Source organism: Lytechinus variegatus, chromosome 16, assembly GCF_018143015.1.
Source record: "Lytechinus variegatus isolate NC3 chromosome 16, Lvar_3.0, whole genome shotgun sequence".
NCBI lineage: Eukaryota > Metazoa > Echinodermata > Echinoidea > Temnopleuroida > Toxopneustidae > Lytechinus > Lytechinus variegatus.
Genome location: NC_054755.1, coordinates 10,789,334 through 10,806,714, shown reverse-complemented (window position 1 = coordinate 10,806,714; position 17,381 = coordinate 10,789,334). Strand labels below are relative to the sequence as shown.

Genomic DNA, 17,381 nt, shown 5'->3' with positions numbered 1-17,381 from the left:
ATGAATATCTTCAGCCTGGAGTATCCTTGTGGTGTATAGTCCGGGTGTAAGTTCAACACCAATCTGTGTTATGACAACACCTTTCGTTGTTACTTAAACATTCTCTGGTGTTATAAGTTCAATTTCTATGGTGTAATTTTAACACCTCATTATGATGTGCTCCTCTAGGGACACCAACTGATGTTAGTTCTTACTCCCCAGTGCATTGAACTAAAAAACATCTTTCGCGTCATTGTTGAGGACTACGTTTCCGCTTTAGGTGTCTTTACTTCAAGCGCCTTTTCTCACTTTAATTTGATTGGCCATTTGACACTCGACTTGCACGAGTTTGTCCACCACTCTTTCCAATCCGGGAACTTCGGCCTGTGGTAAGTTCCTTCCCTCATGTCTCTCTCGTCACTCAGAAGCCTCGAGACAATGTTTTCACATACTTGTTCCGGCTCCAGGAGATATTCTTCGATGGTGAGCTGCACCCAGCCGAACTTCTTCCACTCGAAATACGTGTTGTAGAGCCCCTCGTCTTTGCTGAGCCTCCGCAGGTACGATGCTAGCTCCTTAATGGAGTCGAAATCCTCGACATGGATGAACGAGTCGGGCGGAAGGACGCGTTCATAGTCCTCCTTCGAGGCTCCATAGACGACGGGAACGACGTTGTTCAAGAAGGCATTCCGCCAGAGCTTTTCCGTGATGTAATCGCGGCAGGGACTGTTCTCTAGAGCGAGGTAAAACTTGTGCTTGCGGATACTCCTGTTGCACCGCTCATCCCTTGGGCAAGGCTTCGTTCCGCACTTCCCGTACATACTCACCGGGATGTACCTGGACAAGGCCTCCACGAAACCTTTACGGTCCCAGGAGACTAGTTTACAGTTGGAAGCCACCCAGGCGACTTGTTTGGTCTTGTCCGATGCCCAGTTCCTCATGGCCGTAAACTTCATCTCAGGATGATCTGTGTTGTATCGACCGTAGGATCCGTAGATATGGGATTCCCTAAACCGATAAGACATAATGTAGTCATAGCTGGTGTTGTAGAACTCTTTCTGTGGGATGACGTTCTTGTCTGTATTGATGGGATTCTCTTGCGTGTAAAATATCCACTTCTGACCCTTCGGTTTGTGACGGTGCAGTTCTGCCCAGTCCAACTTGGTCCGATGAAATAGAACCACGGCATCACTGCTCTTCAGTGTCCCATAGTCATTGTCCACGACCAAACGAACTCCACATGGCAGTCCCGGGCAAGGAAAATCACCAACTCTCCTAGAAAAGCTCCTACCTTCGTCGGCCCACAGATGGACTTGTCTGTAACACGACCCTGCCTTAAAAGGAGCAGTGTTGTTTGCTTCTAGCAAGCTAGGGTATACGACATTCTTCACAAATATCGCCTCCTTCTCGTGGTTTCCATTGTGTAAGCCGGAATCGTGGCTGGGACTCCAATGTGATTTGTCAGTTTTATGTGATACAAAGTTCCTTGACTGGAACTTCAAGAGCGTCTCTGTTTCAGGAAAATGCAGTTTGCTGATATCGATGTCGACGAAAGGCAGCTCTTTCGATTTCTTGTGTTTATGATGCTTGTGATGTCTTCTGTGTTTTGCATGATCAGTTCTATCATGATGACCCCATGGCGCAAGAGGCGGCAGGTATTCGCCATGCTTGCTATGACCATGACCTTGCAAGTCACCTGATTTATTGTCACCTGACCCGGACTTGCCATCTAACCTTGACTCTGGGACACCTCCAGGGTTAGACTGCAACGATGATCTTATGACCGGCGGTATAGCTTGTGACTGTGCCTGGGTCAAGATGTTCATCTCGATCAGGTCAGTCTGAAGATATGATGACGTAATAAAGATCTCTTGGGCCTGGAACTTGAAGAGGCTGGCGGTCACAAAGAAGATGAGGGAGATTAAGAGAGCGTAGGTGAAACGACCCCTCGCCAGACGTTTTGGACCACGTACACCGAGGAGCTTCAGTACTGCAGACATCTGTAAAAAAAAAAAAATGGAAAATAGTATCATTTATGATATAAATCCTCATGATAATGATGATGATGATAATAATAATAATAATACTGATAATTAATGATAGTAATAATAATAATGACGATGATGATGTTTTTAAATCTATAATTAGTATAATGATGATGATAGTGACAATGACATTTTACACAGTGGGAGCAATGCCGGACATTTACCCCCTTGATAACTACCATCTAGGGCAATACCTCATGGGGCCCGTTTCATAAAGCTGTTCGTAAGTTACGAGTGACTCTACGCACGACTGGTAATCCTTTCTTTTGCTATGCGTTATCCCTAATGTAATTGAGTTCTGACCTAAGAATATGTTCCAGTCATGCGTAAAGTTGTTCGTAACTTTACGAACAGCTTTATGAAACACCCACCTGGAGTGGGCGTATTGCTGGGAAGGGGTGTACTTTTACAGGGGTTTGCCCGGGAGCACCTGTCCTAGTAATAAGCTGCTTGTCCATGCTTTGTGGTAAGTTGTGTATATCGCATTTTCACCCCACCCCCCCCCCCCGAAAAAATATATTATTTTGCTGGTAAGATTTTACCCTTCCTATTCGAAAGCGATTGTTATCAGAGTGAGGTGCGAAAATGAACATTTTCCAGTGTACTCAGGCTCGGATCCAGGGGGGGGGGCACAGTGGGCATTTGCCCCCCCCCCTTGAAAATAAAAAATAAAAATTGTAATGTAAAAATGCCATTGAAACCGAAATGTTCCCCCCCCCCCCAAAAAAAAAAAAATGAAATTGAAGACTTTTTGTTTGCTTGTCAAATTTTTTTCGGGTAAGAAATGTCCTTAATTTGTGGTTGAAAACCTTTTTTTGGGGGGGTGGACTTGTCAAAATTTTCCTCCGAAAAATTTGCCCTCCCCCCTTTTGGAATATCCTGGATCCACCCCTAAGTGTACTCACCCACTCCCATTTATAAAACCCTGGTTCCACCCAGGCTGCGAGATGACTTATTGAGCAGACCAATGGTGAGCGTTAAGTGAATCATTCCTTCAGTTATTTTCACTGACAAACTTGCTCTGAGCCAATAATCTGCTAGCATGATTTCAGTAGCTTATAACAATAATCGATCAAAGTCATTTATTTTTCATTTTTTATCATTTTTTTTTATATCTCTCTCTTGGCATTCAATACATCATGTTGGTATTTCATTTTGTAGTTGTTGAAACGCATAATTGTAAGTATTAATTTCCGGTATCTTTGAAGTTTGATGTGTATTTGTATAATTATATGGGATAGAGATTTATTGTATAATTTATAATCGTGTTTCAAATAAGTTGTACAACTTGCTCATGGAATGTAAATGTGTATTTTGATTTGAGAGACTACAATAAAAACATCCTTAAAAACAGAAATCGTTTCATGGAACGACCCCGTTATGTGAAATCACTAAAATCATGCAGAAGACCCCATGGCCCCGGAAAGTGGGGGTGCTGACTGCTTTCCCCCAGTCAGCATCCCCCCCCCAAAGATTTTCGTTGGGATTGTTGAGTGTATTATTTTCCATAGGCAGCACTCCCTGGAAAATAAAAATAAAAAGTTTGTAATGAAACCCTTTTTTCTTCCTTTTCAAATTTCTCGGAACCAAAACGACCCCGATTTTGTAGTGAAAACCTTTTTTCCTTCTTTTTTTTGCTTATCAAATTTACATCAGCACCCTCTCTCAAAAAAATCATTCCCAGAGCGGGAAGACCCTGATTCGAAAGAATAAGTTCCCTCATCTATAATCTTGTTTGTAGGGCATCTATATCTGTATTCGTACAACATAATCATAAAAAGGAAGCCTTACACCAAATCTTAGCAATCAGTTATACAGGATTGATTTTCAGTTTAGTGCATGTACACTGTGTTCAATGCAATCAATCGCAGAATATTGTTCGACAATTAATATTCTTACTCATCTTACTGTAAGGGCCCAGGGAACCGCAACACAAATAAAAGGTTTGCAATTATTGACTAAATAGCCATCAATGACCAATTAATATTTGTTCAAAATAAAGACCAAGAACCAATCAAACTTTATTTTTCACATTTGCAAACCATTACGAGGCCCAGGTCCCTAGGAAAGGTCACAGCAAGCCGTTGGTCCTCTGGTTGCTGTATTATGCATTCGTAACAGCTAGGGAAGCCACCGCCACCTCCCCCCCCACCCCCACCAATTAAAAAAGACACGCATAGTCAATATACGGAAGTAGTTTTATTATAAAATGATGCCATTCCCCAAAAAATCTAGATCTCGACTTATAAAATTCAATTACTTTCAAGTGAAATACTGGTCATTTTGTTTAAAATCTGTCAAGTTTTTATATTGTTCAGATTTTCAGATGATCAACACTTTGTTGGACAATGCTGCATGTGCGCAATATATATAGTATCCGGGCCTTCTAAAACGAGTCATTGGGCATGTTGGATAATTGTCAAGTTCTGTCTATTTATCATGTTTATCTCATATTTCAGAAGTCGATTCAATCACATTGTTTTTTTAAAACTATTTTTGCATAGCATTCAGAAATATAGTGAGAGATATATTATGTAAGGCTGCCAATCGTCTTGTCAGTGTGGATGCGTGTGTGTGTGTGTGTGAGAGAGAGGGGGGATGGATGTAAATAATCCAATATTTTCATGGTGAATTTTCAAGGTTTTTTTAGTAATTGCATGAATTAGCTGCATCTTCATGAAATAGGACTATATCGTAGAATAGAACACTGTAAAACAATCCTACAAACCTGATTATTTCAAACACTGTAAAAAAAAATATACTGGGTAAAAAATTCACCACCACGAGGGTAATTATGTGTCCAACCAATTTGGGGCAATATTTTACCCAGCGTATTAAAAAAATATTGGGTATACGGGGGAAAGACTCTGTCGGGTAAAACATCGCCATGCTGTATAAATTTTACGCAATATTAAGTGGAGACCGGGAGCCCGTAACACAAACCTTAGCAATTAATTTTCATTGTACGCTTGATTTTTACGATTGATTGTACATTGTAGTCAATGGAATCAATCGTAAAAAATGTTCTACGATCATTGCTAAGGTTTGTGTTACCATGGACCTACTAGAGATGGTGTTACGGACCCCAGGAGAGCGATTTGTACGACTCGTCGTCGGATCTGAAAACTCTCCTTGATTTTGATTGGCTTAGAAGGCAGAAGTACGGTTACTTTGTCGGATCGCGTACCTATAGGCCTATAGGTCCATGGTCGGATAAACAAACTTTGTCGGATAAAACATTCGAATAGTCATTCCGATTACGAAAACATAGTAGTTATCTTTGAATGATCACATTTTATACGATATTGATCGATTCTTACCTAAAAAATGATTTTTATTTCATGAGTTAGACTACTGGCATAGGCGATACGGGGGGGGGGGGGGGGCTTGACGACTCCGAAGGGCAAGTGATATCTATTTGCAATAATGAAGAACCCGATTACGTTACACTAGGCCTATCTATAAATAATATGACATTGATTTTCGTATATTTTCGTTTCTTGAAAACTCATGCAGGATGCGACCCCCCCCCCCCCCTCCGATCCCCCACCACCAACGTAGCCAACTTATTGGACATTTCGGAAGGCTTCTTAAATTCCTTATCCATTTTATAGACTTTCTTCGTGGGCCGCGTAAAACAATAATATATTCCAAACAGGAGAGTAACCATAGATGATGTGGTATTCGAATAAGCAACCAATTAATAACGGTATACTTATATTCATTCACAATAATTTTTTAAAAGATAAATATAAGCTAATCTTAAACAGGTACTTACGCTTACTGTAGACCGGGAGTATTCCATTAAGCACTGTGTATGCGACACGATAAACGATCAAAGTAAAAACTGTGTAAAGAATTGTTCAACTTATATCGAAGAAAGAGAATGTATTTTTGGACAGCGCTTTGCACAATGTATCAGAGAGGCCTCGGGAGCGATTGTAGTTGGGCGGGAATCAAGATTATCATGAGGTAAATTAATTGTAAGGCCTTACTCGTTGACTTTGCTTTGTCTTGAACTGTTAGTAGACAGGTACATGCCTAAACGTCAAAATAGAATGGATACAATCATGAAAGGTCATTATGGTTACAAATTCTTGGCAAGTTCTTCTTCGGGTTTTTTTTTTACAAGAAAGATAATCTCTGATAAAATCCGGTATGCGATATTACCTCCTCTTTTAATCCCTGTATAATGTACGCCTGTCAATTCTTTCCATGCTTGCATTCCGTGACTTAGTATTATTACTATCATTATTATTGTTGTTGTTGATATCGTAATCATTGTCGGCATTAATAATAATAGTAATAATAATGTACTTATATAGCGCATAAAATTGGTGATCTCTATGCGCTTAACAAATGAATTATTTATTATAAGAGATCAATCAAATTATTGATATGGTTTTCATTACAAATAAAATATTATTCTACATTAAACGAAGTATTGTGCTACATTGCAATAAACATTAAATTTACATATATCATTACATGGTATTAACTTGATACTGAACATATTGAATAAAACTATATTAAACTATATTACGCTGTTGTTGTTGTTATTATTATTATTATTATTATTACTATTATCATTATTATTACTTTTATCATTATTAGTATTGTTAATATTATTATTATCATTATTGTTATTATTCTTGTTATTATTATCATTATTATTATTATTATCATTATCATTATTATTATTATCATCATCATTATTATTATCATTATTATTATCATTACTATTATTGTTTTTGTTGTTGATATTTTTATTATTATTATTACTATTGATGATGTTGTTGTTGTTGTTTAGTAGTAGCCGTGTACAATATTTAACCAGCGTTTTGACAGTGTAAACATCAATTCTACTGTAACCGCTGTGAGGCAGTCCTCTTCGTCCTTAATTACTGGGCAAAAGTATTTATTTCCAATTAGTCCAATGCTGCTATACATCTTTGCCAAAATTATTTCATAAATCGTTACAATCTTTTCAGTGTCATTCGTAATTGCAGGGCCGTGATTACTTTCATTGTTCCGGTTTTTATTATTTCATTGCCGTTTTGCAACTCTGAAAGTAATAAATCATAATTTTTTAAGTCATTTCGCGCGTGCTGTTTTACAGCCACAATTATGACAAAAAGCAAAAAAAAAAAGTACACCATTTCCGACCATTTCATTCCAATGTTACCCAGGCCCACAGCCATATTGCATAAAAACTGGTTTGAAAACATTACATTGTTTTGAAATCGAAACTAATATATACTCATTTGCCTTGTCTTTTTTCAATTATTCATTGCTGTATTACAGTTATGTATTTTTCATAACTATTATAATGTTATGCAGGGCCCGCTGGTAGAGCAGTTTCCAAACTGAAGTGGCTACCCTGGGTAAATAAAACGTTATTATTATTATTATTATTATTAGTTGTGTCATCAATTTTCATAATTTCAGAGCTGTTACACAATTCATGCATTCTCTTTTACAACCAATATCCAGTTCTTTTAATGCAGCTTCACAGAATCAATCATTTCTTTCACTTTCACAGCTGGATCATAATCACAATTACATATATATGCAATTCCGTTGTTTTGTTCGACTATTCGCAATTCACTTGTTTCAGTTTCATAAACTTGACATACTATTTTACAGCCGTGAAATGATCATGCAATCTTGTCCGATCATTATTTTCCAAGATCCAAACTGTGCATTAAGCATTCTATTGCAGGAACAAGATGAAACAAAATAATTCTCAATGTTAATCATTTCAGCTTCCATTATTATCAGTGCTATAATGAAAAGAATAATTTTATAATCATTAAATTTTTATCAATCAAAGAGAAAAAACGAAAAAAAAAAGAAAAGATGAAGGGCGAATGATATTAACTTCTGATCATACTGTCAAAATCTATCATAATATAACTTTTTAAAATACTATTTTGAGGTTCTTTTTCTTTGCTCGCTTGCAACTATTTCGAAACTTTGCTCCATTCATCATGTTGCCCCTCCCCCCCCCCCAAAAAAAATTATTATTCAAGATTTGGTTGATTAGATCACTTAAAAAATTGTGATATCTGATAAAATATGCATTTAATATCTTGTTTGAATTTCACATGATCCACCTCCGGTAGAACAGTCGAGCTCCTCCCCCACCCTCTACTGGCGTCTTGCCCCCTCCCCGTACCTCAAATGGTGTGAGTGAATTACTCATCTCCGAATTGGGATCGAGCAAGTTGGTTTGTGGGCCTCCAATTATGATACGGATGCAAGACAGGCTCGAACAGCCATGAAAAATGCGTCAATGCAACATTAAACTGAGATTTCACCAAGTCTAATTCAGAATAGCGTAATGAGCCAAAAGAATTAGGGGAGCGGACACGGATTATGGGGCAAAATTTCCAACAACAAAAACTGTAAAGCGAGCAATAATGTTGATGTTTTCTGATACGAAAAGCTATTTTTATAGTATTTTCTAAATGGGTCTCTGTACAGTTTGTCTCTAAAAGGGTCTCTATCCAATAGATGCTGAATCAGCAATGTTCTTATCTGTGGAAAGAGCAGAACAGTTTAGGATCCTCCATCTCCCCCAAGCCTTTGGCGCAACGAGATGCGATAAAGCGAGTAAGAGGCAAAGATGAAATTCGAATTCTCTTCAAAAAAGCAATGTCTATGTTGAAAGGCTCCTCCTCCATGCAAAAAGTTAACTCTAAAAAATAAAGAAAAAAAATGCAACGTCCAAATAAAAGTGAACATAAATGGGTTTCTGTACCGGCGTTTGTCTCTATCCCGTATGTTTTTTTTTCCTTTTCCTTTCCTTTCCTTCTCTTCCCTTTCCTTTCCTTCTCTTCCCGTTCCTTTCTTTTCCTTCCTTTCATTTTCTTTCCTTTCCTTTCCTTCCCTCCCCTTCCCTTTCCTCCCATTTCCTTTCCTTCTCTTCCATTTCATTTCCTTCTCTTCTCTTTTCTTTCCTCTCCTCTTTTTTTCTCAAAAAAATCTTGTGATCATTGATTTTTTTTCTTCAGCCGTCAGAATTCGAATTCATCACAATGTGCCCTCTTTCGGATGTTTTTATTTTTCTTTCAAAAGTAGGCCTTGTCTCTTGAGTTCTTACGTTACAAATCCAATAATTGGGAAAAAAAACTATTAACAAAGATATCCTAAAATGTTCATCCCATTCCGTGCTGGAGGCGGAATTTGTATAAATTATTTAGCAAGTCAGATATTTTATTTTGATCAAGCCCTTGTTCAAAATAAATTTTGATGTAAAGTCTGTAAATTTCATTTTATTTCATTCAGGCAATAAACATTAAATTTCACACACTTTCAGATAATCTAGCAATGAATTGGGAGTCACAGGCACTTTGGGGAGATAAAACAAAACTCCAGTCTTTAAGCATTTTCTTCGAAATTGGATAACACATTTAAAAAAAAATGCAGCATTCATAAATTTCGCAAAACAGTGATCCATCATAAATGTTCTGTATGCAAATTTCGTTTAGCTATTGAGGTCAAGTCAACCCCACTTGTTCTTTTATGCTAATTTTACTACAAGAAAATATTTCATTTCTCAAATAGGTGAATTTTTCCTATGTATGAGTAATCGTTCCATGCAGGAGCTAAATCATGAGAGTCTAAAAGAAAATTATATTTGCACAGTCAAAGGAGAGATTCAGAATTCACACCATCATGACTGTAGATCGATTAAAAACTCACTAATAAGCATTGGAAATCATATTTTTGCATGTTTTATTTCACTGATAACTTGTGGTGTGCAATATTTTATTCTCATGGTCTAAATGCACAATATAGATAGTAAACACTTATCAAGAGAATAATTATATAAATTCTCACAAACATTTCAGGCCCCATCAGTGTAAATAACTTACGAAAAAGTAAAAATCGTATAATATCTCGCTATGATAACAGAACAAAATAAAATCTGTGAAAGTATCACCGATGAATAAAATATAAGAAATTAAGATATGAAAACTCAATAATGGTTCACCCATCAATGAGAAGACATTTACAAATCCAATGATGATGAATTATATTTTAAGTTATTAATATTTGTTTACTGCGTATGAAAAAATAAAAGTATATGGCCATATATACCCCTTGGATAAGATGTAAAATGCAGCCCAACTGTGTAAAGGACAAATCAAGATTAATAACTTTTATTCAAGACAATTTGATTGAAAATATATATGGCTCTATATACCCCTTGGATAAGATGAAAAATGCAGCCCAACTCTGTAAAGGACAAATCAAGATTAATAACTTTTATTCAAGACAATTTGATTGGAAATATATATGGCTCTATATACCCCTTGGATAAGATGTAAAATGCAGCCCAACTGTGTAAAGGACAAATCAAGATTAATAACTTTTATTCAAGACAATTTGATTGAAAATATATATGGCTCTATATACCCCTTGGATAAGATGTAAAATGCAGCCCAATTGCAAAGGACAAATCAAGATTAATAACTTTTATTCAAGACAATTTGATTAAAAATATCTAAGTAACAATCTGAAATTGTAACTAATGAAACAAAATAAGATGCACATGATATTGTGTGGTCCTTTCTGACCTGCCTCATAAAAAAAGTTGAGTTTGTATTTTCTTTCAAAATTGTGAAGTACCGGTATAAGCAATAATCATACAAAATCGAATATTTTCTACAATTTGAATGAGATTACTAGAACTACTGCCATACATTTATCATCCCAGGGGAAAAACCTTTCAGTTGGCTTTCAAGCTTAGTTTTCATTCAGTAATGGTGTAACTTTATGAAAGGCTGTACGATACAACCTCTGATACAGTAAACAGCATATGAAAAAGGACCACATAAGATCAATCAAAATCTTGCAACTTTACATCTGATCAACTGCCTCTTAACAACTGCACATCATTGATAATTTTCAATCAAATTTCCCCTCAAGCCCTTGCCGATTTGCTTTCTAATATTCATCTATCCATACCATTTTGCTTATATTCTAATCCATTTGAAGTAGATGATTAATACCTCATTAGGAATTTTTAAAAAATACTTGAAACTGAAAAACCAAAGGTTGAAATGGAAAGTCACAGGTCACTTACATCTTGCACAAGCCACAATCTGCAAAATTCAACGCAAACTGGATAAAAATTTTGCTCTACTAAAATATCTATCACATACTGATATCTTCAATACAATCTTCCTTTGCCTATCAACAGTTTATATTAGATAATTCGATGGCCGCAATTTTTTTTTCATGAGAGTAAAAGTAAGATACATCTGGCCCCCTTGCATAAAATTTATTACACAAGACATTCGAAGATTCTTGTAATTTGATTGGTTGAAAGCCATTCAATATTTGTTGATCCATTTTGTGCTGCATAAAAATGTTATTTTCTATTGCACGGCAACCGTGCAGTTTTATTTTTCCATTGCACATTGAGCTCTTTCCCTCTGTGTGTAGCACTGAGAATGTGTGTGTCCCTACATTTTGATTGTGTGTGTTTGCGTGCATCAAAGTAAGCGCATTCACAAGGCTGACTATGCGCACTTTAATAGATTCTTTCATCAAAATTGATAAATTGAGCCCATTATTACTTTGTTTACATGTAATTGGCTTTTGCATAGCGTGCAAACGTAATTAATTTGGATCAGCTCTCGGTTCAGAATCAGCAATTTTGCACCACCAAAGTAGTACGTTCAGAACCACGAGCCGATGCAGAATCAGCTTTTTTACTACGTGTAAACAGAAAGCCAATTCTGCATCAGCAATTGGTGTGCATTATTTACTTTACCATTGTGATGTAATTGTAAACGCACAGATCCAGCGTTGTCTTTATTTTATGACATATATTGTTGATGTGCGTATCATTTCAGGTTTTGGACACGCAAGCCGATTCTGCACCGCAAGCTGTTACAGCGTGTAAACACGGTGCAAGATAAACCAAAAGCCGATTCTGCATCGGCTTTTGGTTCTGAACTAAATGCAGATCACATGCAAACACGGTATATGTTAAAGATTTATTTAAAGACTTGTATTACATTTGGCTTTCCATATTAAAACTTTAAACCAGAATTTAAATCAAACTAGAGTTAAGAATACAAGCCACTGTGATTTTCTGGCATATATTCCCTACTAGAAACTGAAGCTGATTTGAATCAAATAAAAGATAAAAGTGGGCCACAAATACATCATCCAGGGGTAGGTACCAAAACTTCACAGAAAATGTGAAACAAAAATAACCATTCAATAAAATCCATGAAATACCCCAATCTGACCAAACTAGTCCCTCACATACATGATGTACATGATACAAAAGTAAGACCTTCAAAAAATATCATGTAACATCAAACATATAAATCAATCTAAGATTACATTAAGTGTTGGAGCTGAGAATTTCATGTTCTATATACATATATCATATACCATAAGATTAACGTTCCAGTACTATGTATCTTGCCCAGTGAGACCCTGTTCGCACCAAACACAGTAAACCATCTTGACATTAAATCAGTCCTAATACTTGAACCACTCAACAATATGGACAGACAAGTCAATAAATCACTTTACCAAAGTCCCCCCCCCCCCCAAGTTCATTCACAATAATTATATTTCAATACATGCAGTTCACTTTTAGAGGTGATTTACTATGTCAGGTGCGAACAGGGCTCAATATTAACATATCTTAATGGTTAGTGTTCCAAAGACACAATGCTAAGTATCTATCAATATAAAAATTACTATTTCCTTTTTCCTTTCTCTTTATACAAACAGTGGCGGGCACGCTAATATTTTACAGGCCCCCATTGCCTCACTCAATGCGAGAGAAACGTACAAAATGATGTATATAGTACAATACGACTGAACATGTTCTGCGAATGAAAATATTTCATTTCTATGTTCTGCACAAGTGCATTACACCTCATTAATAACATATGTTAAATCAATCCTATTTAATATAATATATATCAGTAGTATTTTTAAATAGACTAAATCAAACTAAAACTTATTTGTTGGACATCTACCACCCTTTGGGCTAGTGTTTGTTCAAATAAAATTTATTCGCGAAAAGAAAGCAATGTAAGAGAATTGCGTCCAACAAAAAACTTCCCAATAAATATCTAGCAAAGGGTGACACTTTGCGATCTCTCTTAAATACAGCAAATTCTGTGTAATATTACTTTGTAGGCTTGCCATTGGAAGATTGTAAATGTGACATGTACGTACTGTATCTATTATCAAAAACAGTCTAAACCTCTCCTGATCAATCTTGCTAAAAAGAAAATGAAAAAGAACTCAACGCTATACACATATACCTTCAATTTTTTTTCAATCCTGAAAAAGACAAATTTGTCCCCTTTTCTGATCTTTCGAGTGCAAAGTTCATTTTTAAAATTTTTTTTACAATATTTGGAGTTAGAAAACCAGCACTGACAGCACAGAAACGTTGTCAGTGCAAACAATGCGCGAACAGAGTCCCTAATACAACCGGCAATGTGGGAGCGATGCCTAATGTTACAACAATGCAATACTAATACCTTGGTCACATTTGCTCTACGGCAGCCGTACGGCGAGTCGAAAACAGCCGTTTAAACATTTTTTACCAACTACATATAGGTGGTTTGAATTAAAATTGATATAACCGCTGTTTTCGGCTCGCCGTACGGCCGCCGTAGATCAAATGTAACCAAGGTATTACATATTGAAATAAATGTTTTGACTTCACAATCTTAAAGATGTGACTGGGCTTACTGTTGGCGCTCTGTTAGGCTAACAACGCCTCTGCGCGGCCAGTACTGGTGTATTTGATCAATTGTATGGAAGTAATATTGTTCATATCCTTTTTTTGTGTGTGATGCTCTGTAGTATAGTAAAGTACCAGTAGACAAGGATCATTAAGCTTATGAGCCACCATAGGATATTAACAAGAAAGACGAGTTATCAATCATTATATAATAGACATTGATTATGATCAAAGTAGGATGCATGTCAAAGCAGACTCGTAATGAACACATGATACCAAAGAAATGGCATAAAAGAGAGAGAACCTTCATAAAAATCTTTTTCGTCGTATTTCAATTCTTTTTGGCTCAGAGTAAGTTTTAACAACTGTTAAGTTTCCAATATGTAAATTATAACATTCTTTTCTACTTTATTACATCCCTTGCCATTTTCTTCTTATTTTCTATCTCCTCTTCCCCCTTTTTACCATCTATCAAGAATGAAATCACATACTTTCCTTACATCAAAACTGGACATATATTCAGAAATTTGATATCATGCACTTTTTTATTTTGAATCATATTCTCTCAATCTATGCCTTTCAGATTAGTTTCTACAAGTCTGCTTGACTGCGATAGATAGGATAATGTTAAAGACAGAAAGCATTGCCATATTAATGCATTTCCGAGTGCATCCAATCAATAGCCTACACGAAAATCCAGACAGACATGGGGGCGGGGCGCCTAGATATGAAGAAAAGAACTCCAGAGACATCTTCACAATTCATTGCTGACAAAAAAATACAAATTTTCCTCACTTTTTGTTGTTACTTTTACACCTTAAATGCACCACTATCAAATCTTAGATTGCAAAACTACCATTTTAATGCATTTTTTTTAGCTAGTAGTGTATGTACACTACATACCAATATAGTTCAGTGACCCCTTTCCCCTCCCCCTTCTGCAAATGCATATCTTGTCACAGTTTCTATACCCGACTCAAGCCTTAAGAATGCTTTTTCTTCATATGAAATGTGGTATGATTGCCTCATCAAAGTTTATAATTGTCATCCAAAGTTCCTACGCAAGAATCAATTTGATGCGTAAATTTGAATGAGAGAAGAGTATCAAAAATAAATCATAACGGTTGATCCATGTAGTGTCAATAAACAGAAGAGGTTCCAAATTTTTCTTGTCTCACTTTGAGGTGGGCTTTTCTGTAGATGTCTTCAAACGATGAAAGGATCATCGAAGCGTATTGCGGAATGAGATCACTAAACTGTCGCATGCAGCATGTTTCTGGGTCTTCTCAAATTTGCTTTCTTTCGCATTTCTGTGTATGATGATGAATGCCTCAAGCGATGATATTAAAGCCAACGTGTAATTACACAACCACAAAGAAAAAATGATAACGGATGAAATGCAACGTAAGGGAAGGAGATTAGAGACACGTCATGGACTGCACATGTCATAAGTTCGTCTCGTCCACTCTGTCGTATTTCGCGATGGAGTGCCTGACGGACGTCTCGAGCCGCCGTCGGGCTTTGCGTTCATCGTCCAAATCGCTCTTGAGTCGTTTTGTTTCGTCCATGAGATCCTTGACTTGGTCTCTGAGGGCGTACACTGTATCCACTAGGGTTCTGGCGAGAAAAGAGGACGAATAGAATGGTATTGGTTTATTACAGGCATGAATCCATTAGAAACACTTCATGGCCACTTGGCCATGTTTCCAATAATTTGACACTAACAATGATGCACAAACATATCCTGTTGCATTTTGTACGGACTTTTCAGGAAAAAAAAAACATTAAAACAATTTTTTTTGTTGATAGTCATTTCTTGCAGAGCATACTGAGTAGTTTAACAGCATGCAAACGGGGCCTTTTCATAAAGCTGTCCATAAGTTTAACAAGTGGAATGCCTCTGGCCGTCTCACCTGCATCACGCGGTTCAATATAGCAGCAGTGCTGACTTTGAATACTACTCTAACTCGCACAAGATGTTCAGTGATACATGGTTACTCTTATGTCCACTTTTTATGAACTAGACCAATAAACTTACAGAGATATGATGGTTATTCACCAAAAAAACCCCAACATGGCCAAAGTTCATTGACCTTACATGACCTTTGACCATGATCATGTGACGTGAAACTCAAACAGGATATTCAGTGATACTTGATTACTCTTATGTACAAGTTTCATGAATCAGATCCATAAACTTTCAAAGTTATGATGGTAATTCAACAGATACACCCAATTCGGCCAAAGTTCATTGACCTTTGACCTTGGTCATGTGACCTGAAATGTGCACAGGATGTTCAGTGATACTTGATTACTCTAATGTCCAAGTTTAATGAACTAGCCCAATAAACTTCCAAAGTTATGATGGTAATTCAACAGATACCCCCGATTCGGCCAAAGTTCATTGACCCTAATGACCTTTGACCTTAATCATGAGACCTGAAACTTGCACAAAATTTTCAGTGATGCTTGATTACTATTATGTCCAAGTTTCATGAATCAGATCCATAAATTTTCAAAGTTATGATGGGAATTCAACAGATATCTCCAATTCGGCCAAAGTTCATTGACCCTAAATGACCTTTGACCTTGGTCATGTGACGTGAAACTCATGCAGGATGTTCAGTGATACTTGATTAACCTTATGTCCAAGTTTCATGAACTAGGTCCATATATTTTCTAAGTTATGATGACATTTCAAAAACTTAACCACAGGTTAAGATTTCGATGTTGATTCCTCCAACATGGTCTAAGTTCATTGACCCTAAATGACCTTTGACCTTGGTCATGTGACATGAAACTCTAATAGGATGTTCAGTAATACTTGATTAACCTTATGGCCAAGTTTCATGAACTAGGTCCATATACTTTCTAAGTTATGATGTCATTTCAAAAACTTAACCTCAGGTTAAGATTTGATGTTGACGCCGCCGCCGCCGTCGGAAAAGCGGCGCCTATAGTCTCACTTTGCTTCGCAGGTGAGACAAAAAATGACTGTAATAACGACTGGTGATCCTTTCTTGTGGTAAATGATATTTACCATTAAATCTTCATTGGTGATTATTTAGCACATAAGAAAGGTTCACCAGTCGTTCTCTATAGCATGTTTCATATAGAAGGAAGTATATAATTTTTATGAGTGATGATTTGGAAGTGTGAAACCAACTTCTGCATTCAGCAAAATCATGTTATCAACAGCATCCCTTCAAATTTATTTTGAACTGATTGGTGTTCATACTAAATGCCTTCCACATTTGTCTTTGAATTATAAACAGCAATGGTAATTAAACATCACAGAAAAAAATCTACAAGTCATTATAAAAATTAGATTTAGATTTGAACTTTATGGGTTTAAATTTAAAAATAAAAGATTCTAAAGTAATTTCAAATGCTTTGATTTAAAATTATATCTTAAAGAATTAAAATAAATCCTGAGGAAACATATCAAATACATTTAATGTTTCGCCATTATTGAGAGCCACTCTGGATTCATTTTAAATCCTTGAAATTTAAATCAAGTCTTTCTCAGCACAATATTTGTTCCACAAAGATTTCCTTTTCTCAGCGAATGATACAATATATTGAACATAACAATATTTCACAACACAAGAAATTGAACA

At 36.4% G+C, this 17,381-nt stretch overlaps 2 protein-coding genes across 4 annotated transcripts in view; both read right to left on the bottom strand.

Annotated features, from left to right (window-relative positions):
• Positions 1–5,910, bottom strand: LOC121430077. Its single transcript, XM_041627351.1, has 2 exons — positions 5,803–5,910; positions 1–1,979 (listed from the first exon to the last, which is right to left on the bottom strand). Exons 1-2 carry the CDS (start codon positions 5,827–5,829, stop codon positions 285–287), a joined length of 1,722 nt encoding a protein of 573 aa, XP_041483285.1. The 5' UTR covers positions 5,830–5,910; the 3' UTR covers positions 1–284.
• A 7,958-nt stretch (positions 5,911–13,868) lies between these two features.
• Positions 13,869–17,381, bottom strand: part of LOC121429448 (rho guanine nucleotide exchange factor 7-like) — a 63,591-nt gene continuing 60,078 nt past the window's right edge. Inside the window, exon 16 of one of the 3 annotated variants that reach the window (XM_041626454.1) lies at positions 13,869–15,378. In XM_041626454.1, coding sequence (XP_041482388.1) covers positions 15,207–15,378 — 172 coding nt within the window. In that variant the 3' untranslated portion in view covers positions 13,869–15,206. The remainder of the gene's footprint in view (positions 15,379–17,381) is intronic. The other 2 variants (XM_041626456.1, XM_041626455.1) reach the window with 2 other exon arrangements.

Excerpts from the sequence above, each read along its gene's own strand:
- LOC121430077 (XM_041627351.1), bottom strand. The coding sequence starts at position 5,829 with ATGGAATACTCCCGGTCTACAGTAAGC. Across the intron at positions 1,980-5,802 it reads ACTCCCGGTCTACAGTAAGC|ATGTCTGCAGTACTGAAGCT; the intron begins GTAAGTACCTGT and ends TTTTTTTTACAG.